We start from the raw sequence: 20,922 nt of genomic DNA, 5'->3' as shown, positions 1-20,922 counted from the left end.
TGATATTAAGTGCACTATATATTAAATGTGTATCGGATATAAAGATATGATATAAGATTTTAATTTTTAAAAAAGTGAAAGTACACATCAAACTTTGAAAGTTCAGGAAAGAAATAAAATGTAATTAGGCACAAAAAAGTGTTTTATAACGAGCAGTCTGAATCTTAAAAGAATAAAAGTGTAAAGTTTGCGTAATAAACGGAATAGTTCTGCATGCCAAGGTTATGCAGTCTAAACAGGTGTTTTGAAACGAGAGCATTTTGCTCTTCAAACTTCCTGGAATAAACAGAATGCTCATGTGCAGATTAGTGTGGTTGACAGTGACACTGCAAAATAACGTGGAGAGACTTGTTTGTCTTATCCTGTCTGCCATCTGGCTCAGTGTTGGGCGACATGGACGCCATGAGACCCGGTCAGTCTGCATGTTTTCACGCAGAGCTGAATCAAAGCAGAGTGTGTTTAGCAGGTGTTTGAGGCTGCAGCTAGTTTTTCATAATAATCAGAACACATACAGTATGACCGTGAAAGCTGATGTAAATACACACAACGCAGCCACAAAAGCCACAGCTGTTTGATTTCACGATGTTCCTGTCTCCAGCCACGTCTCGACTCTCCTGTCCAGAGTCTGCAGACTGCTCCATCCATCCTCCAGATCCCCTCAGACTTTAGTCCCAGTCACCTGACATCTACCTGCTCACCTGCTCCTCATTCCCCATTTACCCCCTACAGTATTCAGACCAGCCCGGGTCAAAGAGAGAAATACTTTACTGTGATAGAAATATAATTTAAGTATAGAAAAGCCATCACAAGTATACTCTGTTATACGCTATTGGGATGCTCAATTAAAGTATTCTTTCATTGGAACTTGTTTTAAATATATTTCCAACACACTGGTGATATAATACAGTTGTACTGCAGTGTGTTCTGAATGTTGATGATTCATGATTTTCACTGGCGTACTTCAGTACACTTAAAGTTTGTAAAAAGTTTGGCTAATTTCGCAAAGTTACACTTCCTGTACTCTCAAGTATGACTCAACTGCTACTCAAGGACTGCTGTATACTTGAAGGCAACAATAATAGCACAAAGTGTATTTAGTACACAAAAAGTATAATGGTTGACTGGCAGACTGTCAGTGACGCTTTGTGCCTTTGATTTCCAGCCGCCTGAACCTGTCTGCACTGTTGTCCTGCCCTGCGTTTGTTCACCTGTGGAATCTCAGTTCCTTCTGTTTGGACTTGCTACTGAAGCCAGTAAGCTTATGTATCATCTCCTTAAATTAAACAAAATCACTGATGTGTTCTTATCAGCCTGGTTGTCAGCTTTTGTTTCCTCTCCTTTCTTGCTTTGTGCAAACCCGCCTGTCACACACTGCACATACACACAACACAAACCTTAACACTAAAACGTGCCCCAAACTCAGACAAACTCAGGCACTGTGATCAACACAACGTGTCAAATACAACACATTTTCTTCATTTGCTTGTGTTTTGCCAGTTTACTTGTGTTTTCTTCGGATGGGTTGACTGAACCAGACCGTAAATGTGACGTGAATCCAAACGAGCTAAAGAGGCTAAAAGGCTGCAGAGCTGAGTGAAGGCTCTCTGAGGTTTCCAGTGACGACTATGGAGTCAAATGATTGAATACCAAAACCAGAAACAGCGATTCATGCTGATTCACACTACACAGTACAAACTTTATGAATATAACACTAAGAGACGGTCAGTTGAATCGTGACTGCGTTGCTTTATTGTTGCTGTTATTCAATATGGAAATCTATCAAAGCTGTAAACGCCACGTTCAGGTTTAATCCATGTTTCTACAACAATGATCACAGTAATCTTAGCAACGTTTGCGTGTTGCTTTGTGGTCATCCTGTTCCCTCAAGGAAATGATGTCAAAAATGATGACAAGTAAAACAGGTTGGTGCACAGGTTCGGGTCTGTATATAAACTTGCTGAGATTTCGTCTGCAGACACAGACGCAAACTTCCATCAGCAAACTCAGGGAGAAGACTCTGTTCTGCAGAAGGAGGTGAGGAGGATCCTTTTCTTCTCATTTTTACTGCCATGTTGTCGGTGCTGTTTTTGTTATATTTTGCATTTATATTTAATTTCCTCATTTGTTTCATTAGCCTTTTGTTTTTAACCACTTAGTTTGAAGCTGGAAAAATAGAGACATAACAAAATAAATACACTGAAGTAATAAAAATAAATTAAAACACTGAACAAATATTCATTAATATCAACCTATTTTGTGTTTGTGCATTAATATTGGATATAATCAAAGGGCAGATGTTGTCTTTTATGAACTGTTCCTGATGAATAAGTACATTTTTTTAATCTGATTTTCTTGAACAAAGACATAAAATGAGACACCTTAGCACATGATCAACTACAACAACAAAACCCAAGGTATTCAAAATATTAAAGTGCTTGTTTAAACTTTAACTTTTAAGGACATAAACACAGATCTCTGCGAATATATTTTCTTCCAAAGGCAACTGGACTTGCTTGTGGTTGTAGAAGACGCTTCCCCTCTCATCCAAAAGGCTTCTTCTGTTCTAACTGGAGTCCCAGGCATTCGCCCTCCTGTATGTTCACAGCTCCACGCAGCTATCATGCGAGTCGTTCGGGTGATTGAAGGGTGAGGCGAGGGTGATGAATGTCCCTTGTCCTTGAGATGTAGTTTTTAGTAGTTTTAGTAGTCAGATACTCCTGCAGTGTGAGGCATGACAGTGTTGTTCCATCTATGGTCCCTTTCTTCTTTTCTCTTCTTTGTCTTTTTGCAGTCTTGATGAAGCCTCAGTTTGAGTAGCCACACGTTCTGAGCGCTTCTCTGGCGTGTTTCTTCTTGTGTGCATGTTCTGAGCTCTGTGTTGTTGGGTTCTGATGAACCCCAGCTTGTGCTCCAGGGGGTGGTGGGAATCAAAGAGCAAATGTTGATCTGTGTGCGTGGGTTTTCTGTATTCTTCAATGTTGAGGCTCCTGTCATCTTCAGTGTGCATGGTTTCATCTGAGTCCAGTTTTTAAATTTCCTATTGAGTCGCATGATGGGCAGGTAGGTCAACGACTCACCCATTCTCACCCACCTCAACACCTATTGAGCCATCAACACCTTGACTCACATGACCCTAACGACTCGCATCATAGCTGAGGGAGCTGTGATCATGGAAGAGGACATATGCCTGGGACTTCCCACCGGTCAGTTAGAACCGAAGAAGCCTTTTGGATTACAGGTGAAACATCTTCAGGAACCACAAGCAAGTGCAGTTGCCTTTGGAAGCAGTAAGAGGAACCATGAACTGGATGAATGAGAATCATCACAGACACTCTGCGCATATACTTTTAAACTGCAAAAGGTAAACCCTTAACAAGTTATTTCAACTTCAGTTCAGTCCTACGACTGATTTGGTAAAGAAAATGTTTTGCTTCTGCAGTGAGATAAATCTCCTTGTTCTCTGTGTTCTTTGTGCATTTCCCTTGTAATATACATATATATGGATACAGATAGACAGATGGATAGATGCATGTCTAAGCACGATAGAAGTAAACAAGATAGAAAATCCTATATTTTTTTTACTTGACTTATACTGAAATCATGTAAAATAATCTAATGCCACTGACAGATATTTCACTTGTTTCAATAAATATGCACATATATGAATTTCTACTAATAATGCCTCTTGTTATTGGAGATATTTTCAATATTGATTAATGATTCTGTAAATAAAATTTGTTTGTTTTTCAGCATGTCGTTCTGCAATGATAAAAATCTGAAGCATAAACTGAAGTTCCTTTGCTCTTGACTATTCATGAACAGAAGCATGATTTAAGCTCTTCTCACCACTAGAGGGGGCTGTTCACTGAACACTGAAGATCAGTTTTGCACTGGTTGAGGTACCCCATCCTCCCTTTCCACAGTAATGTTTGAATCTTCCCATTTTCAGCACAGACGGTGTTGTCATGAAGCTGGGGCTGCTGGTGGTGCTGGCTGTGGCGGCTGTGGTGCCCAGCCTGTCTGAGGGCCGGATCGTCTCCAGATGCGAGCTGAGAGAAAAGCTCGGGGAGGCGATAGTCCTTCCGAAAAGGTTACAAAAACACAAGGAAACAGTCCTGGCAAAAGGTGAGGTGAATGAATGATGGGTACAGTGTAAGAGAAGTCAGCTAGTGACCTCCAGCAGCACAAATCACTCCAGAGGAACAGAGTTTGTTTCAGGAAAAGGACAAAAGACATGTCTAAAAGCAAAAATAGACACAGATTGACAAGGGACATGCAGAAAGTAAGAGGTTTAAAAAGTGTTTAGTTTTCCCATCATCAGTGAGCAAAACTGGTTCTAACCTTTGTTATTAGATACAGATACAGATACAGATACAGATACAGATACAGATACAGATATCTTTATTTATCCCCGAAGGGAAATTCAGTTTCTACAGTCCACCGACTTCATATATTCATTCATACTGCACAGTCATCTCTACAGTCATCATCAGTGACAGAGGTAATGATAAATGGCACATGGGGAAGACTTAAAAAAAAAAAAAAAACAAGAATAAAAATATTTGTCTGAATTTTACTGTTATGATTTCATTAAAGGGCTGCACGGTGGCGCAGCAGGTAGTGCACGTGCCTCACAGCAACAAGGTTGCCTGTTCGATTGCCGGGTCGGGCCTTTTTTGCATGTTCTTCCCGTGCATGCGTGGACTTTCTCTGGGTACTCCGGCTTCCTCCCACAGACCAAAAACATGCTCATCTGGTTAATTGGTGACTGTAAAATTGCCCCTAGGTGTGAGTGTGAGTGTGAATGGTTGTTTGTGTGTTGCCCTGCGATCGACTTGGTGACTGGTCCAGGGTGTACCCCGCCTCTCGCCCGTTGACGGCTGGGATAGGCTCCAGCACCCCCCGCAATAGGCGGTATAGAAAATGGATGGATGGATTTCATTAAATGAGGAGACTCAATGATACAGAGGCAAAAAAGAGATGTTTGCTCAGATTTATCTCATACTTGTGGGAAAAAGAAGAATGTACTTTTTATTATCACAACATTACATATACATGCACCACACACATTACATGCACACGCCATGCTTTTTGTGAAATTAATTCTCCGCGTTTGACCCATCCTAGCTCTGTCGATCCTCCGCAGCATTAATTCTGATACTTCAGCTTTGTGTAGATAATGTTTATTATTATTATTTGACCTTCAGTCATAGCTGTCTGACTATTAAGCCAATTCTGAACCTCACAAACTACTTCCACTGCCAACATTCAGTGTCCACAGGAAGCAGTGTGCTCTACACTAGTGAGGTGCAAAATCAGTGTGGATGTTGGGGTGGTGATGGGTGCAGACACATGCAGCCTTTCCTGCAGGCTCGCTTCCTATCGCAGATCTGCTAATATTAGTTATGTTTTTATTAACCGTATCCATGATATTTCTGTTGCCTTAACCAAAGCCATGTATCTTAATAATAGAGATGTCAAAATACAAGAAAACATTGTTTTTGTTTCTTTGGTGAGTGTAATCAGGACATGGATGGATTACTGATCAGGTCTACTGGGCTCAGGTCCAGGGCCCACAGTGATACGGGGCTCCTGGCCAGAATCTCTTTTTGAAGTGGCTGTTGACATTTCTTGTTGGACATTTTGTCCAACACAGAGACAAAAAATGACTACATTGTGAGGCAAAACAACTACAAACTGTCAAAAAAGACCAGAGAGAGACACAAAGAGATGAAAACGACCACAAAGAGATGACAGTGTCTACAAAGAGAAGCAAAAGTACCAGAAAGTGTTGCAAAATAGACACAAAATGACACAAAAGAGATGCAAAACTATCACAAAGACATTAAGAGAATCCTCAAACATCAACTACAGCAGAGACATCTCCTTCAATTCTAGTGTGTTGTTGCTATAAAGGAGGGTGAGGAACCTTAAAACGTCTGTGTCCAGGGGCCCATTGTCTCATAATCTGTCCATGAATCAGGAGTCCAGCGTGTATCCCAAAGAAAATTAAAAGTACAAACATCAGGATGTTAAAGGAAGAACATTTCACTTGTTGATTGTCATCCTTTCTTTCCTCTCTTCTTTTCCCTGGTTTGTCTGGTTCGCTGCAGTCATCTGTGTAGTGGAGGAGAGATCCCATCTGAACACCAGCCTGGTCAGAGTGTTCGGCAAACCCAAAACAACTGCCACACCAGTGATCACTGAACCAACCGACACAGAAGTAGAAGATGGAGCGGGCAGAAAAAGGCGGGAAGCTGACGACGGCAGCGAGGAGGCTGACGGGATGGACATGGACAGCGTCCTAGAAGAACTGGAAGAAGCCCTGTCTGAAGAGGAGGACATGGATGAGGATGGCAACATGAAGGGCGACGATGTTGAGCAGGAGCTGGAGGAAGGTGGGAAACGCAAGAAGCGAGCCACGCATCGCCGGAGACACAGACGGCGCCGGAGACACAGACGGCGCCCAAAAGCCCACACTTTGTATGGACTCTTCCAGCTGCCTGACAAACACTGTGACTCACCGTCTCGTCTGTCCAAAAACACGTGTGAAACTACCTGTGAAGGTGAGTCCTTGACTCAGAGAAAAGAGTGCTCACTGCTAATGATTTTAATCACATATCATGCATAATAATAATAATAATAACTGTTTGTTTTTTCCCCTGAAGCTTTCACTGATGATGACATAAAGAATGACATCGGCTGCTTTGTGAAGACTAAATACTGGAGGTGAGCGCAGAGTGTAAATACTGCGTGTGTGTGTCAAATTGTGATAAGTTCACGTATAGTATATAGTAAGTTTTAGCCAGGTGTGCTTAATAAACTGGCAGCTGTGTGCATTTTCAGAACATGTCACCTGGTTTTTATTGTTTTACTTGTTTACCTGATGTTTTATTGGACTGTATTAACTTTCTGACCTCCATCATATGCAGTGATCAAACTACAAGATCAGTCTATGGGATCGTACTACTAGCGATCATGTAGTCTCACCCCGGCATAAATAAAGGCTAAAAAGTCGACAATAACAATATAATAGAATATAAGTGTGAGGCAGTCTGCTGTGCACTGATAAGACTAATAACAACTGTTTTACCAGACTGCTTCACTTTCTCTCACCAAACAGCCACATCCTTCGAAGAGCACGTTGCCAGTGTCGTGAAATCAAAGACTTCTTTGACGAATGTAACTGAGCGGCATCAGAGGACAGTTTCTGCCTGCGGGACGTCACAGCAGCAGTGATTTCTTCTTCTTAATCAGTGTGACCTTTGTGCTCTGAACTTATTTCCCAAACATTGTGAAGTTAACATTTTAACTCATCAGTGAGGGTTCTTTACTAAAGGCATTTTATTGCAGTTGGTTTGTGGGTGGATTTGCCCCCAAAATCAAATTTTTGAAATCAAAGTTTGAAATCAAATGGACAATAAATTACAGTAATTAAAATAATCTCAATGATATTGATTACTACTTTAATCAGCGATTGTTTCCTATCGAGAAAAACGAAGGAAACACCTTCTGTGTCATCTGCTTTCTGCAATCTTTCAATAAACATGTTTTGCTTGAGTGTTTGAGATGTTTGAGTAACTGACTGATCTGAGCAAGATTGTTTCTGATCAGACTAGTAATTCTGATAATTTGCCATAATAATCAAAAATGGTTTAAAGTAACCCCATTGCATCACTCGTAAAAAACTTTGACATCCTTTTTAAAGAAAAACAGCGGTTGTTTTAATGCTCGTCAGAATGCTAACATGCTAACAGTCAGGTGTGATGTTTCCATCCTAAGCTCTTTGCTTTATAAGGACGTCACACTCTCTGAACTAGAAAAGCTCTTTAAAGGTGCCCGCAGATCTGAAGTCCAACAGAAGAGAGTTCCACACTTTAGCTTGAACCCTGCAGCAAGAGACGACCAACGAGGCCGATCAGAGGACCTCAGGGAGCAGCTGGAGTGGATCTATAATGTAGACTTTGATGACCTGGTCAAAGCTCTGTAAACACTTTTAATTAAACCAGCAGATATGTCTCACTAAGACAGGAGAAAAAGGGGTGAGAGAAGTGTAACAGGGCGAAATCAAATCGAATCAGGGACACAACAGATGTAAGTTCAACAATATTTGAAAGTCGTCCAGTTTCAGTATTAAAAGTTAAACAAGAGCCTTCATGGAAAACACGTTCACTGAAACTGTAACTGTGTTGTGCTCATCTTCCACGCTGCTGTTTTGCTGCTCTTCATATTGTTCCTTCCTTTGTTGGACATAACTTGATAGCTGTGCTCGGGAAGCTGATGGCCTCATATTGAACACACACTCTGTATTCACAGCTGACACCCGATCCTCTGAAATTATAAATGTCTTGTGATGACATGAGAGGAGAAGCTGTTTCACCTTATCTGGGTTTTAGTCTCATGGTCGGGTCTTTTCAACGGGACGAAGGCGTAACCTAACCTATAAATGAGAAAAGATGTTTTCAGGCGGATGGATCATTTTTCCTCTGCCGACCTCTTTAGAGCTCAGAAACCCAAAGCTAAGCGTGAGATTTGGCGCAAGTTTGTGCATTTCCAGACCCTGTTTGCAGGCGCCAGGGGAGCGGCCTTTATCTGAGGAGAACAAAAGATGTTGTCTGTGATTTGCCACCGCTGGCTCTGCCGACAGTATATATATCATGTCACATATGTTTCCAGAGTGTTGAAGTCAAGATGAGGGTACTTGCGGTGTTTCTCTTGCTGGGGCTGTGCTGCAGTCAGGCTGAAGGCCGACTTGTGTCCAAATGTGAACTGAGGGACGTTCTGGCGAAGGCCATTGGTGACCTGCCAGAGAGGGTGAAGCAGAGAGGACTGTCTGAGCAGGACCTGGTGGCCAGGAGTAAGTCCCAGCTTTAACTTTTACCTTAAAAACACTTTTTCAGCTATTTTTACCAGTTTGGAAAAATATGTTTAATCAGCTAATTGCAAGTAAAAAAAATGGCTGAAAATTTTCACAGGGCCGCACATTTGTTAAATGTAATTCATGATGTTTTTTGATAGAGAAATTAAGAATTGAACAATTTAGATGTGATTTTATGTAAACTAATATGAATTCCCATTGAATGCTCAGCAATCAAGCATTCTTAGCTGTAGCGCTTACCCTAACCCTAACTCTAACCCTAACCCAAGACAACCCACATGCCTGCCCTGAGCCAGCTGGTAGTGCATGTTTCTGCAAACCATTTCTGTTAAATTTATACATTTCATGTGTATCATATCAGTGTTTCTACAGTAGGAACCAGTCACATAGTTCAGATTACTGGTATATGTATATGAGTTGAAGACGACGGTCAAGCAGCACATTGCCATTGCAGCCATGTTTGTGGTGCCTAAACCTGGTATTTTAAAACAGAACACGATCTTTTCTAACCTTAACCAAGTACTTCTTTAGCCTTAACCTAACTGCAGTGTTGTTACAGCATAAAATTGAACATCAAAATATAAAGAAACAAAGTTTGAACATGAAGAACATAAAGTTTGGACATATCTGTGGTAAAGAAACTCAAAGCCCCTCACTTTTGACTTCAATTCATTCTCTTTACATCATATTTTATACACATATGTATCTATATGTATGGATGTATATCAATTTGTATATACATGTAGAGATACGTGGCGGGAAGTGCGGCTGCATGTAGGCTACGGTACATACGTGTATGTGTACTAATACATGTTACACACATTTCTGCTGGTGGCACCAGAGGACAGATCAGGTGATCATAAAATCACCAGGAATCATCTGCTGGGGGGCCATGAACATTCACAGCAAACTAAACAGCAGTCTGCCCACTAGTTTGTGAGAGTGTGGGTTAAGCAGTGTGACATTTGGAGATGATTTGTCAGATTGTTTCTCTCCCTGCCTCCAGTTGTCTGTCATGTGGAGCTTGCGTCAGGTTTTAACACCAGTGCGATCAGTGAGCTGACCCCCGGGATGGATGAATATCACAGCAGGGGGAAAAGGGGTTTGAGCTATGGGGGAATGTTCAGCCTGGCCATGCTTGAGGACCCTTCAGTCACGATCCCCCCTCACATCCGGGGCCGACGGCACGCCATGCAACCTCCACCGAACACCCGGCCTCCACCACCCACCAAGCCTCCACGCCTGGACGACGAGGTCTGGACTCTCTATGGCCTCTTCCAGCTCAGCAATCACCTGGTCTGCAGCGACGGCACGAATGCAACCCCCAACATCTGCATGACAGACTGCAGCAGTGAGTTTCAGACATTAGCTGTAGCTTGTTAGCCAGCTTCAGTGTGCACCAATCGTGTGTGTGTGTGTGTGCGTGGAGTGTGTTTATGTGACAGTTCAGACATCAGGAGCTACAGTTCACCCTCTTTTCTTCCAGAAGTGTAAAATTTTCACTCAGGTTAAACCATTTTCAACTTGCACCTTCGCCTTTCTTTCCAGACTTGACTGATGAATTCATACACGATGACATCAGCTGCCTGATCCATATCTTCACCTATCTTCTGTGAGTTCATTCAAAATTTATTGTGTGCTGACATCATGGACAGACAATTTTCGATCACTCAGTTTAGATATTTATTTAAATGTGTTTCTTTTGTGAATATTTTCACAGAGAAAATGGCTTCGGAGCGGCTCACCTGAACGAGTTAAGAAGAATGTGAGTTATTATCTTCAGCTGTTTTTGACTAAGTAGTTTTCAAATTGAATGTCCTGCATTTGGTAATCTGCATTTTGCGCAAATGCAATAAAACAAATTACCATTTATTTATGAAATCAATCATTTATTTACCAAAAACAAACATTTGAATACCTCAGCTGATGTTGATCCCCTCTGTTTATTTGCAGGATCAGGCTCATCTACCAGAGAGAGTGCAGAGCCGTACAAGCCTCTGAGTACTTCAGCGAATGCTCATAACCTAAATTCACTTAGTGCGTAACCATCACTGGAAGGATTAACCTTCTCTCAAATGAGTGGCCAGTGATTTCTGACAGTAATAAAGTGAAGCATGTTGCGCTTGTTGTTGGTTTTTTTTTGTCTATAATCTGAAATCTGATCTGATCTTTAAGCATTTATGTTTAATGATTGAGTGTGTTGTTGAGTCACCAGCATCTCATTATAAATGTAAGGAGTCTTGTATTTAAAGCTGTAGATATAAAGGAACATATGAAAGTTAATGGGGTGAGGAGGGGGCTTAATCTTGTCATTTACTTTATTAAAGAAGAAAGACTCTCTTAAGTGTTTTCATATTTTCTTTGGCTCTTACTGACTTAAAAAAAAAACTGCAGCACTACCCCTCAGCCAGCATCTGAAACTGAATAAAGAGCTGTTTATCAAATAGTTATTACAGCCATTAAATGAGAAGAACAAGCTGGTGGTTTGATGAAAAAAAAAAACCCTGTCTCCTCCTACATGATAGATGTTCAATATACATAATGATTTTCTCTCTTTTTTTCTTTTTTTTTGGACAAGTAAAGCCCCCAAAATATACAGTATAGTGATTTAAATGTGTCAAAGACCATAAATAATGCTACTAGAGACCTTTATGTTGTTGTTCCCACTTATCACCACTAGAGGTCATGCTTATTTTCATTGATTACACTTTGACAGACAGTCCGTGCTCCATCCATACAGTTTATATATACATACATTAATCACACTGTCTCGTGAAAATGGACTTTCATGGAAATTTGTACAGATATTCAGGGTTTCCAGAGGATGAATCCGACTGACTTTAATGATCACCTGGATTTTTAGTCCACCTGCAGGTTGACGTTTGGGGTTCTTAATGAAATAGATGATTTGGGTGATTCTTTAACTCTTCCTCTGTCTTCCATGTATCCTGTGAAATATCTCATCTCATTAAGGTGTTGGCATATTGGAAAATTTGGTGCCAACATTCAAGGTTTTACAGACGGGGCATAGGACTTGGGGGAGCCCTCATGTAAGTGGAGCCTGTTAAGCTGCTGTTAGCGTCTTGACATTCACTACTCTAATATGATCATGCCTCACTTTGGGCACTAATCTGGTTTCAGAAATGTCACTGTGTACAGGAAATCTGAATAATACTCTTCATCATCACCATCAGCTCAAAATTTCTATTTTTTCAATACTACCCAAGACTTTTTTGGACTGGCTGTTAAGCTAATGACATTTCCATGAGCCTCAGCTGCACCTTCTCAAACCATGCAAAGCTAATCAGGGCTAGCTATGGTGAATGTTATTTAAAGTAATTCTTCTATTGTCTCAAAAGTTACTTATCGTTTATTAAATGATGCTAAAATGCTACACATGACTCCTTTGAAAGTGTATTTATTGATGTTTGGACAGTAAAGGGCAGAAGAACTCCGAAACAAGCCAACACACACACATTTGTGAGCAGACGCAGACAAACATCATGAAGTCTGAGAGTCTGAGTCCACCTGATGAACGTGAGTCCAACATTCACCCTCCTTCAGCTCTGGTTTGGCTCTTTAGCTGCTAAACGTTCGACCCTCCTCACCAGCTGGTCTCAGGAGGTGGTTTATCAGAGCTGCTTGATGAAAACAGCTGCCTGCTGCTTGAAACGAAGTTGATGAGAGCGCTGACACTGAACCAGACAGTAGATGTGTCGTAAAACCAAAACTATGAGCTAAAAGGGGCTAAGAGGCTCTGTGGAGCTGCAGAGATGAGTGGTAAATGACAACAAAGTTAGAAAAACACCAAATATTGGAGTTGTAATGTCTTTTTAATGCCTATCACACATATCTGCCGCTGGACTTGAGCTCTGGACACAGCTTGGCCTCCAGATCTTCAATCTTTATCGACTCCACGTCTTTGGAGCTGGAGAGGCTGGCGGCCCGGGTGATCTTGGTGAGGGTTTCCTCATAGGGCGGAGGTAGGTAGACCATAACGAAGACCCCGTCCGACCCGTCGGAGCTGGTGCTGGTGTGGCGTTCTGCGTTCCTGGTCAGGGAGGAGAGGAACTCTGCGCTGCTCTCTGCATCCTGGAGGTCCAGAGCGATGATGTCGGCCAGGCTCAGTTTGCTTCGGGAGCACCGGCGGTAAATCAAACCCACCAGGAGAGCCAGCAGAAGGACGGAGACGACTGGGAGGACAATGTAGACCACCAGCTCTGTCTTTCTGTCCTCTCCCATGTCCAGCTCATTCCAGTCATAGCCCTGGAGGTTTAAAGAAATGTTTGTCTGTGTGGGAGTTTTATGAAGAAGAGCTCGTTTGTAGTTTTGATGATAATAGTTTTAACCCATCAAATTGTGTGGTGGTATGAACAAGACTGGATTATCAGCCAGATCTCTAGAGGTCCCAGAAGACCCAGTTTCGCTATGGTAACAGTATTAAGATCTTTTACTTCAGTAAAAGTACTAAGATGATGCTGAAAATACTCCACTGGAAGGACAAGTCTTGCATTCAGCACTTTACTTCAGTGATACAAGAGGATTTTAAAGAGTTTATTAATTAACTGACTGTACATGCAAAAAAAAAATTCTCGCATTTAATTTTGTGATAAACAACTGCTTTCAATCAGCAGCAGGTTTATTACAGATCTTTGGTTTTCAGTCGAATGAATGTGTTACAGACTCAGACAAATCCTGTAAATCTGCAGTGCTGCTCATGGTGCATTACAAGTCTGTGTTTGATCCAGACAAGAAGGGTGATCCTGCACCCCTCCAGCTGTGAGAGAACAACATGTGGCCATGCTGTTTACATCCGCTCACGCTGTCCCAAATTCCCCCTGCCTCAGTTTTTCTAGCAATTAGTTAATGCTGCCTGGATGACCCAGCACCCCGCAGACTCTGCTCCTCTGCACGACTGGACAGCTTTTAATGCTCAATCCATCTGAGTGTGGCTCACTGCAAAGTGCTGTTAGAGTCTGAGACTTAATATGAGGCTTAAAGGACTCTGACGCAAAGAAAGAAAGAAAGAAAGAAAGAAAGAAAGAAAGAAAGAAAGAAAGAAAGAAAGAAAGAAAGAAAGAAAGAAAGAAAGAAAGAAAGAAAGAAGGTATCCAGTTCTTAAACCTGCTACACTTTCCCGCATCTCCTCTTTTGGTTTTACATTCAGCAGCTTTGGTTTCTGTTTCCACAATAGACAGTCAGCACTTTTCCTTTGTGCTGTCACCAACAGGCAGAAATCAGGATCACAATACTTTACTGATCCTAGAGGGGAAATTGCATCAACTGCAGTTGCTCCCATTGTTCAACACTAATAAAAAAGAACAAGGATTTAAAAAAAAAAAAAATCTTTGAAAATATGTAAAAATATGTCAGAAATGTGGAAAAAAAATGCACACTATACAGCAATTTAAATCAACCATAAATAGTTAGTAATATGTAAATATACATATGTAAACTGTGTGTGTTATGCTACAATAAACAGCATAGAAATATATCTGTGGTGCAACATTCTACATCAGTAACAAGAATACTAGAATACTACTACTGCTAATACTAACACTATAATAACAATAATAAAAATAACAGTAATAATATAGTAATTGTAAAATAACACAGTAGAAATACACAGTAAAAATAGTATACATATACACCATGGTAAATATGGGTTATACTGCACAGTGTGTAAGTGATGGTCAATTTTAAACTTTTAGGGAAAAAAGGTCACTTTAGCAGCTTTAGAAATCTCCTTCAGGCACACAAAGGGTCCAAAGCCACATGTTGAGACACATGTTTACTTATTTCATGTTCATTTCACAGGGGTTCATGCATATCATATGTCCATCGCTCAGTACTGGACGAAGTACTCAGATCCTTTGCTTCAGTAAAACTGCCAGTACAGTATAACAGGGTAAAAAAAACTTGATTACATATAGAAGTCCTGCACTGAAAGTTTCCTTAAGTAAAAGTTTTACCAGCAACATGTATCAGATCTAATTAAGTCATCATATATGACTTAATTAGATCGTTAATACTGAAGCATCGATGTTAGAGCAGCATGTTACTGTCGGAGCTGCTCCAGGTGGAGCTTCTTTAGTTTAGGTTAGTCCAGCAGTGCCCAACCTAGGGGTCACCAGATAAATCTGAGGGGTTGTCAGATGATTAATGGAAAGGAAGAAAAAATAAAGTTCTGATACATTAATGTGCTTTTTATGAAATGATTTGGTTTCAAACTGTTATTTCAATGAAACCATCTGAGAGGCTTAGAGGGGAACACCTCACACACACGACAGCTGAAACCTCGAAGTATACACTGCTTTTTGTAAGGGATTTTGTATTTCCTAAACTTATCATATATATTTCCAATAAAATCTTAATCTGAAAAATAACTAGTTACCAAAGATGACAAATACAGTAAAGTAAAAAATGCAATGTTTCTCTCTGATGTGGTAGAAGTAGCATAAAAGAGTTCAAAAATCAGACTAAAGTACATTACTTGACGAAATAAACTCAGTTACTTACCACCACTGTGATCTCAAGATGGGACTTTATACAACACATAAAAAGTGCAAAGAAGTAACATTGAGAAAATAAGCTTGCATAAAACTCAAACTTGAGGTTGACGTGATCCAGTCAGAAGCCACTCTGAATGTGAAAGTTAGATTAAAGTACAGTTATAAGTGCAGCTGGCTGGTTCTTAAACCTCTTCAACACTCATGGCCAGACATCATTCACACATCATTATTCTGGTTGTTGTGCAGACACAGAAATCTCCAGATAGATTTCAGGATAAATTTTGGCAAAATGTGTATAAACTGATTTCGTGTGATATGAGGGTGCAGCTGTGGAAATGAGTGTGTCTTATGATTAAACGCTTCCCTTCAAATCAGCATCATGTAGCTTGAATGAAGCGCTGAAGCCCATCCACATAATTTTAGGAGGATGAGACGTGTCAGATTATCGCTGCTGAACTTGAGCTCTACACACCTGCTTCTCCTGTGTGGAAGGTGATCCTGTCACCCAGTCGTACGACCCCCTGCCTGCTGGTCCAAACCTCATCCAGCTGCTCTCCAGTAGCGCCCGCATGATGCTCTGAAACTGGTGGTGCTGGTGGATGGAGAAATGTGTGTTTGTAGAGTAAATAGATGGTGATCAGCTAAAGTATCCAGTTGTTGTTGTCCAGTGGAGTAAACAGAGCAGACAGCAGGAAGGGGATGGCTGTTCAGCGGGGAGGGAGGTGTTGGTAGTAGAGGGTGAGATGGGTGGATGGTGCCCAGTGGAGGGTCTGATGGGAGGGGCTGCGAGCTAAGCAGCTGCTCACATGCCGACACATGCAGCAAAGCAACTGGATTCAGGCCAATGATGGGATTTAGAGCCGTACAGCTGCCCTATATCATAGTGTGTGTGTGTGTGTGTGTGTGTGTGTGTGTGTGTGTGTGTGTGTGTGTGTGTGTGTGTGTGTGCGTGCGCGCGTGTATATGTGTGTGTGTCCAGTTTGTGTGAGTAAAGGTCGGCGACAGAAAAAGGTGGGGCTTCTCTTCAGATCAAATCCCTGGCACGTGGAACGAACTTGAGGAAGAAACACAGCTGATATGTGTGTGTGTGTGTGTGTGTGTGTGTGTGTGTGTGTGTGTGTGTGTGCGCGCGCGCAGAGAAGGTACAAAAGACATCAGAACAGAAAATAATGATGATGATGAAGAAGAAATATCACAATTGCAAAGGTTTTCTTTGGCCAAATGCCGTCTAAAACTGATTCAATTCTCCAACAAACATTCTCCAAAACATGTTCAGTTTATGATGACGATGAAAAACAAAACCAAATCTTAATATTAGAGAAGTCTGATCCACAGAATGTTTGGTATTCTCATTTGATAAAATGAATTAATGCATATTTCTGTTGATCGTCAGCAGCTGTTAAAGCTTTCAGCCCCCACCTCTAAGAAACTAAAGATCTCATACTCACTTTGCTCCTCTTTAAATATGAAGACTTGAATGACGTTGATTTCACGAAAACAGTCACTTTTGATCAATTCTGATTCTTTTTCAGTCATTTGTACAGAGACCACAGTGTAAAAATTCTTTGTAAAGTAAAGTAAAAGTCCTGCATTGAAAATGTTAAGTAAGTAATTTAAGTACAATCAGGAAAATGTACTTAAAGTATTAAAAGTACTCAATACAGAAAAATGTCCCCTGTGACTGCTCTACTACTAGATATGACATCATTAGATTGTTTTGACCCACACATTCATGTAAAAGCATCATTTTACTGTAGTTGGTTGAGGTGGAGCTCATTTTTATAAGACTGCAACCTGAGTGGAGTAAAAGTAGAAAGCGGCATGAAAACAGAAAGACTCAAGTAAAGTGTAAGTCTGCACAGTACTTGAGTAAATGTACTTAGTTACTTTCCACCAGTGGTGTTGACCCTGAATGTTTGAGAGTGTTTGTTCTCTGTACTGTGAAGGTAAGGTTTGGATTTTAGAGATGAATATGAGCCTGTGAGGTCTGCACAGCTGCACAAGAACAACCTGATGGTGTCAAACATCTGCTGAGCTGAGTGTGTGCGTGTGTGTTTGTGTGGGACAGCGTTAATAAAATCAGCTCAGGAGGACAAACACACGAGTCGGCCCCACAGCCGCTGGCGTGCAGCCTCCTTACATTAATCCTCACTGAAATATTGCATGAGAGAAAATACCTGAGAACGGTTTTGATTAAATATCTATACGATGGATTAGGCGAGAGATTTATGTGCACGGTTGACTGTATGGAAGGTCGGGTCATTACCATCAGCAAGGGCGTGACCTGTTTCTGCAGAAGGTGCTCAGTTTTATCTGTGTTGCATTTTCTTATTCGATGTACGTTTAATCTTTGTATTATTTTTGCTTTTGCTAATTTGTTTCAATGAGTGATATATAAATTGTCTTCCAAGACAAACTGACAAGTCCAGTTGCAAACGATTGAATGCCCCGAAACCTCTCCTCATAATCTACAACACAACATAAAACTGGACAGGAGGCCTTTGCGGGGATATTTATTTTATATGTGAATTCAGCATATGGAAAAATTCAAAAGTCAAGAGTCAAAAAGTTTAACCACTCAGCCACCTGTCTAAAAATACTACTCCTATGTTTTTGTTCTTTCACTGCATTTCTCTATGTATCGTTCACTTTTTCTTTTCTTTTCATCAAATTAAACCAGCTTTCTTTAATGACCTATTTCCCTCCGGGGTCAATAATATCATTTCAGATCTCCTCCAGACTTCACACAGAAGCTCAAGAGACCTGATGAAGTCTGTCACTGTCGCGAAATAAAGCTGAGGCTTGATTTTCCACCCAGATTTACAAAAATCTTTCCTCACTCTGGTTTAAATCCTCAACACGCCTTCAATCAAGGGATTTAAAGAAGCCATCATGCGCTCACTGCTGATGATGGGATGACATCTCCTCCTGTCAGAGTGCATGCACACAAACAGCAATCTAAAGCTGGTGCAGAAGCAGAACTGCGTTAGACATCTTGTTTGTGAATGTACACTGGTTGATTGACAGCAACCTTTAACGTTTCAACCACAGGAATATAAACACATACATCGTCAGCCGAGAACAGGCTGTCACTGGATAGCTGATTGAACAGGATTTCAGTCAACAAGTGCTGCACCCATCAAGTGTTGTAGATGAGAGAAACATGATTCATTCAGCTCTTCCTTTAGGCCAAAAGGCTCCAGCGCTCAGAATGTGAGTCCAGTCTGCCTCTGCAGAGCGATGAGTTCATGATGTCTCAAATGAAATGAAAATTTCCCCTGAACTTTGAAGGCACCGCTGAGAAGACGGACTTTTCACGAAACTGGACTGTCTACATAATAGAAAGATGCAAATGTGTTTCAGATTGCTGCTCCATGACCCAGAGAAAACAAAGAAAAGGGGCTGTGGTATTCAGTTCGCTCAAAGGGAAGAAAGCCTACAACAAACAGAATGCACTGTGACACACTGCTGCTGCCGCTGTGGGTGACACACTGGCCAGTGTTTGGTTTTTGCTTGTCAAAGTAAGAACAGCCTGGTCATAAACTTTCTCATATTACCGCTAAAGTTTCATGTAGTGATTTAGCAGTGTCTTCTTTTTCTGTTTAAGCAGAAACGTCTGGTCTGAGCTCCTACTGTCAACAGATGGAATAACTGGGCAGAAGGATTATTGTTAGAGATAGTTTTCTGTCTGAGTGATCAAAAAAAACAAAAAAACATGTTAGACTCGATTACAGTGAGGTCAGAAATAAACTCCCTGCCACGACACTGCAGACGGCCACAGCAGTGATTAGCCTGTCTGGGTTGAGCTCTTTGCTTTCTGACCTACAATATACCGAATAATCAAAATATGGTGTTTTTCACAACCATAACATCAAAAAAATCGTGACCTCGTCCGAGGGGGTTATGTTTTCTGTCCAGTTTATTGGTTTGTTTGTCTGTCAGCAGGATTACTGAATGACTGCTGGCCTGATTTTCATGGCACTTGGTGGAAAGGTGTAACATGGACCAAAGAAGGATGTGTGACCCAAACCCTCACCTCACCACAAAGGCTCAGCAACTGTGTACCACTAATTTTATCAGACAAATTTCTAATTATGGGGTTGCATCTGTGGGAATATGTCACTTTTCCCTTTAGTAAGAGAATGCTTATGTTTCTCTAAAACTCATTTAGCCAAAAATCACTCATTTCTTCAAATATATGCTTTGTACTAAGAGACTTCAAATGTTTTTGATTATCCACACTTAACAGTGACACGTTTTATCAGCATTCCATTTGCAGTAATCTTTCACCCTAACCCTCATAGATTTATATATATATATGTAGTGACTGTAATTGTATGCACATCATGTAATGTGGGTGCAATGTTGTTTAAGAAGCTGTATCAATGAAAGGAGTGATATCTGCACACTGACTTCAAGCCACAAAACGTGTTGAAATGCACAACGTTTTGATCTTTCATCAGGTCAAAATGGATCTGACTGCAGCATTTATTTGGGATCAACATTTATACTGAAGTACTGAAGTACCAGTGCCACATATTTCTACCACAGTAAATGTACAGTGAACCTTGGGTCAATGTCATTGTTCTGTTAATTAAACAAATAGCATCCAGTGCATCAGCTGTTCTGCTGTGGAAGTCCAGATGTGTTTCATGACAATGCTGATACCACCGCCGATCAAAGACATGTCTACAGTCCAGCTGTGAGGTCCAACATCTGCCTGGAATCGACCCAGCGGGATGCTCGGGGGCAGCGGGGGGGATTTGTCCCTGCAGGATTACTGCCCCGGGCGTGCAGACAGCAGCCGTAATTACTCCTCACGTGGCGAGCTGAGTGGACAGAAATATGAGGACCAGGTCCGAGCATGCAAAGGTTGAGAGGAGGATCATGGGTAAAGTCAGACCTGTCGTGACACCACTGGTGATGCCCTGAGTAATCGCACTGGCCCACCTGACATAACATTTCTCTTTCATTCTGTACATCAAGCAACTGTTAACACTCCAGCAGAGCTGAAGGAAATGCACAATGCTTTACTTAAATAAATGCACCAGTGTAAAAGTATTCCTACAGGTAAAGCAGTAGTACTTCAGTGAAAGCACAGAGGTATTGTCATCAAAATGTACTTGAAGTATCAAAAGTAAGAGTACTTGTTCTGCAGTAAAATATCCCCTGATGCTGATCTATTATTATATCTAACATTATGAGATTGTTACTGATGTCAAAGCAGCATTTTACTGATGCAGCTGCTCGAAGTGGAGCAGGATGGGGTCCTCCAAAGTGACACCACATAAATCTGAGGGATGCTGAGATGATTCACAGGAGAGGAAAGAGGAAAACAACGAAGCTCTGATAAAGAGATTTACATGTTTTTTTTTTACTTTTCTCTAAAGAGAGATTTACCTCCTCAGGCCTTGAACAGGTATTTCAGTTAAACCATGTGAGAAGTTTACAGTAGAAATGTGTTTACGTGTACTGACCATTACTTGCAATAGTTTAATGTGTTGTAATGTCCTGCAGAGTACTTCTTAGCAG

The 20,922-nt window shown here is 41.1% G+C and overlaps 3 protein-coding genes across 5 annotated transcripts; 2 read left to right on the top strand and 1 right to left on the bottom strand.

Annotated features, from left to right (window-relative positions):
• Nucleotides 1-1,983: 1,983 nt before the first annotated feature.
• Nucleotides 1,984-7,565, top strand: LOC139345968 (uncharacterized). Of its 2 annotated transcripts, none has more exons than XM_070984863.1 (5): nucleotides 1,984-2,034; nucleotides 3,955-4,125; nucleotides 6,114-6,566; nucleotides 6,669-6,729; nucleotides 7,124-7,565. In XM_070984863.1, exons 2-5 carry the CDS (start codon nucleotides 3,966-3,968, stop codon nucleotides 7,188-7,190), a joined length of 741 nt encoding a protein of 246 aa, XP_070840964.1. In that variant the 5' UTR covers nucleotides 1,984-2,034; nucleotides 3,955-3,965; the 3' UTR covers nucleotides 7,191-7,565. The 2 variants fall into 2 exon arrangements, with proteins under 2 accessions (XP_070840964.1, XP_070840973.1); XM_070984872.1 differs by lacking the exon at nucleotides 1,984-2,034 and adding an exon at nucleotides 3,251-3,361.
• Nucleotides 7,566-8,475: 910 nt separating this feature from the next.
• On the top strand, nucleotides 8,476-10,901 carry LOC139347022 (uncharacterized). Its single transcript, XM_070986444.1, has 5 exons — nucleotides 8,476-8,857; nucleotides 9,885-10,229; nucleotides 10,427-10,490; nucleotides 10,599-10,643; nucleotides 10,832-10,901. The coding sequence occupies exons 1-5, from the start codon at nucleotides 8,692-8,694 to the stop codon at nucleotides 10,899-10,901; spliced, it is 690 nt and encodes a 229-aa protein (XP_070842545.1). The 5' UTR covers nucleotides 8,476-8,691.
• A 1,382-nt stretch (nucleotides 10,902-12,283) lies between these two features.
• On the bottom strand, nucleotides 12,284-16,076 carry LOC139346931 (small integral membrane protein 28). Of its 2 annotated transcripts, none has more exons than XM_070986311.1 (2): nucleotides 15,863-16,076; nucleotides 12,284-13,144 (listed from the first exon to the last, which is right to left on the bottom strand). In XM_070986311.1, exons 1-2 carry the CDS (start codon nucleotides 15,959-15,961, stop codon nucleotides 12,722-12,724), a joined length of 522 nt encoding a protein of 173 aa, XP_070842412.1. In that variant the 5' UTR covers nucleotides 15,962-16,076; the 3' UTR covers nucleotides 12,284-12,721. The 2 variants fall into 2 exon arrangements, with proteins under 2 accessions (XP_070842412.1, XP_070842420.1); XM_070986319.1 differs by lacking the exon at nucleotides 15,863-16,076 and adding an exon at nucleotides 15,398-15,561.
• Between the last annotated feature and the right edge of the window lie 4,846 nt (nucleotides 16,077-20,922).

This window comes from Chaetodon trifascialis, chromosome 2, assembly GCF_039877785.1.
Source record: "Chaetodon trifascialis isolate fChaTrf1 chromosome 2, fChaTrf1.hap1, whole genome shotgun sequence".
Lineage (NCBI taxonomy): Eukaryota > Metazoa > Chordata > Actinopteri > Chaetodontiformes > Chaetodontidae > Chaetodon > Chaetodon trifascialis.
Note: the sequence above shows the minus strand (reverse complement) of the source record. Positions and strands in the feature narration are given on the sequence as shown.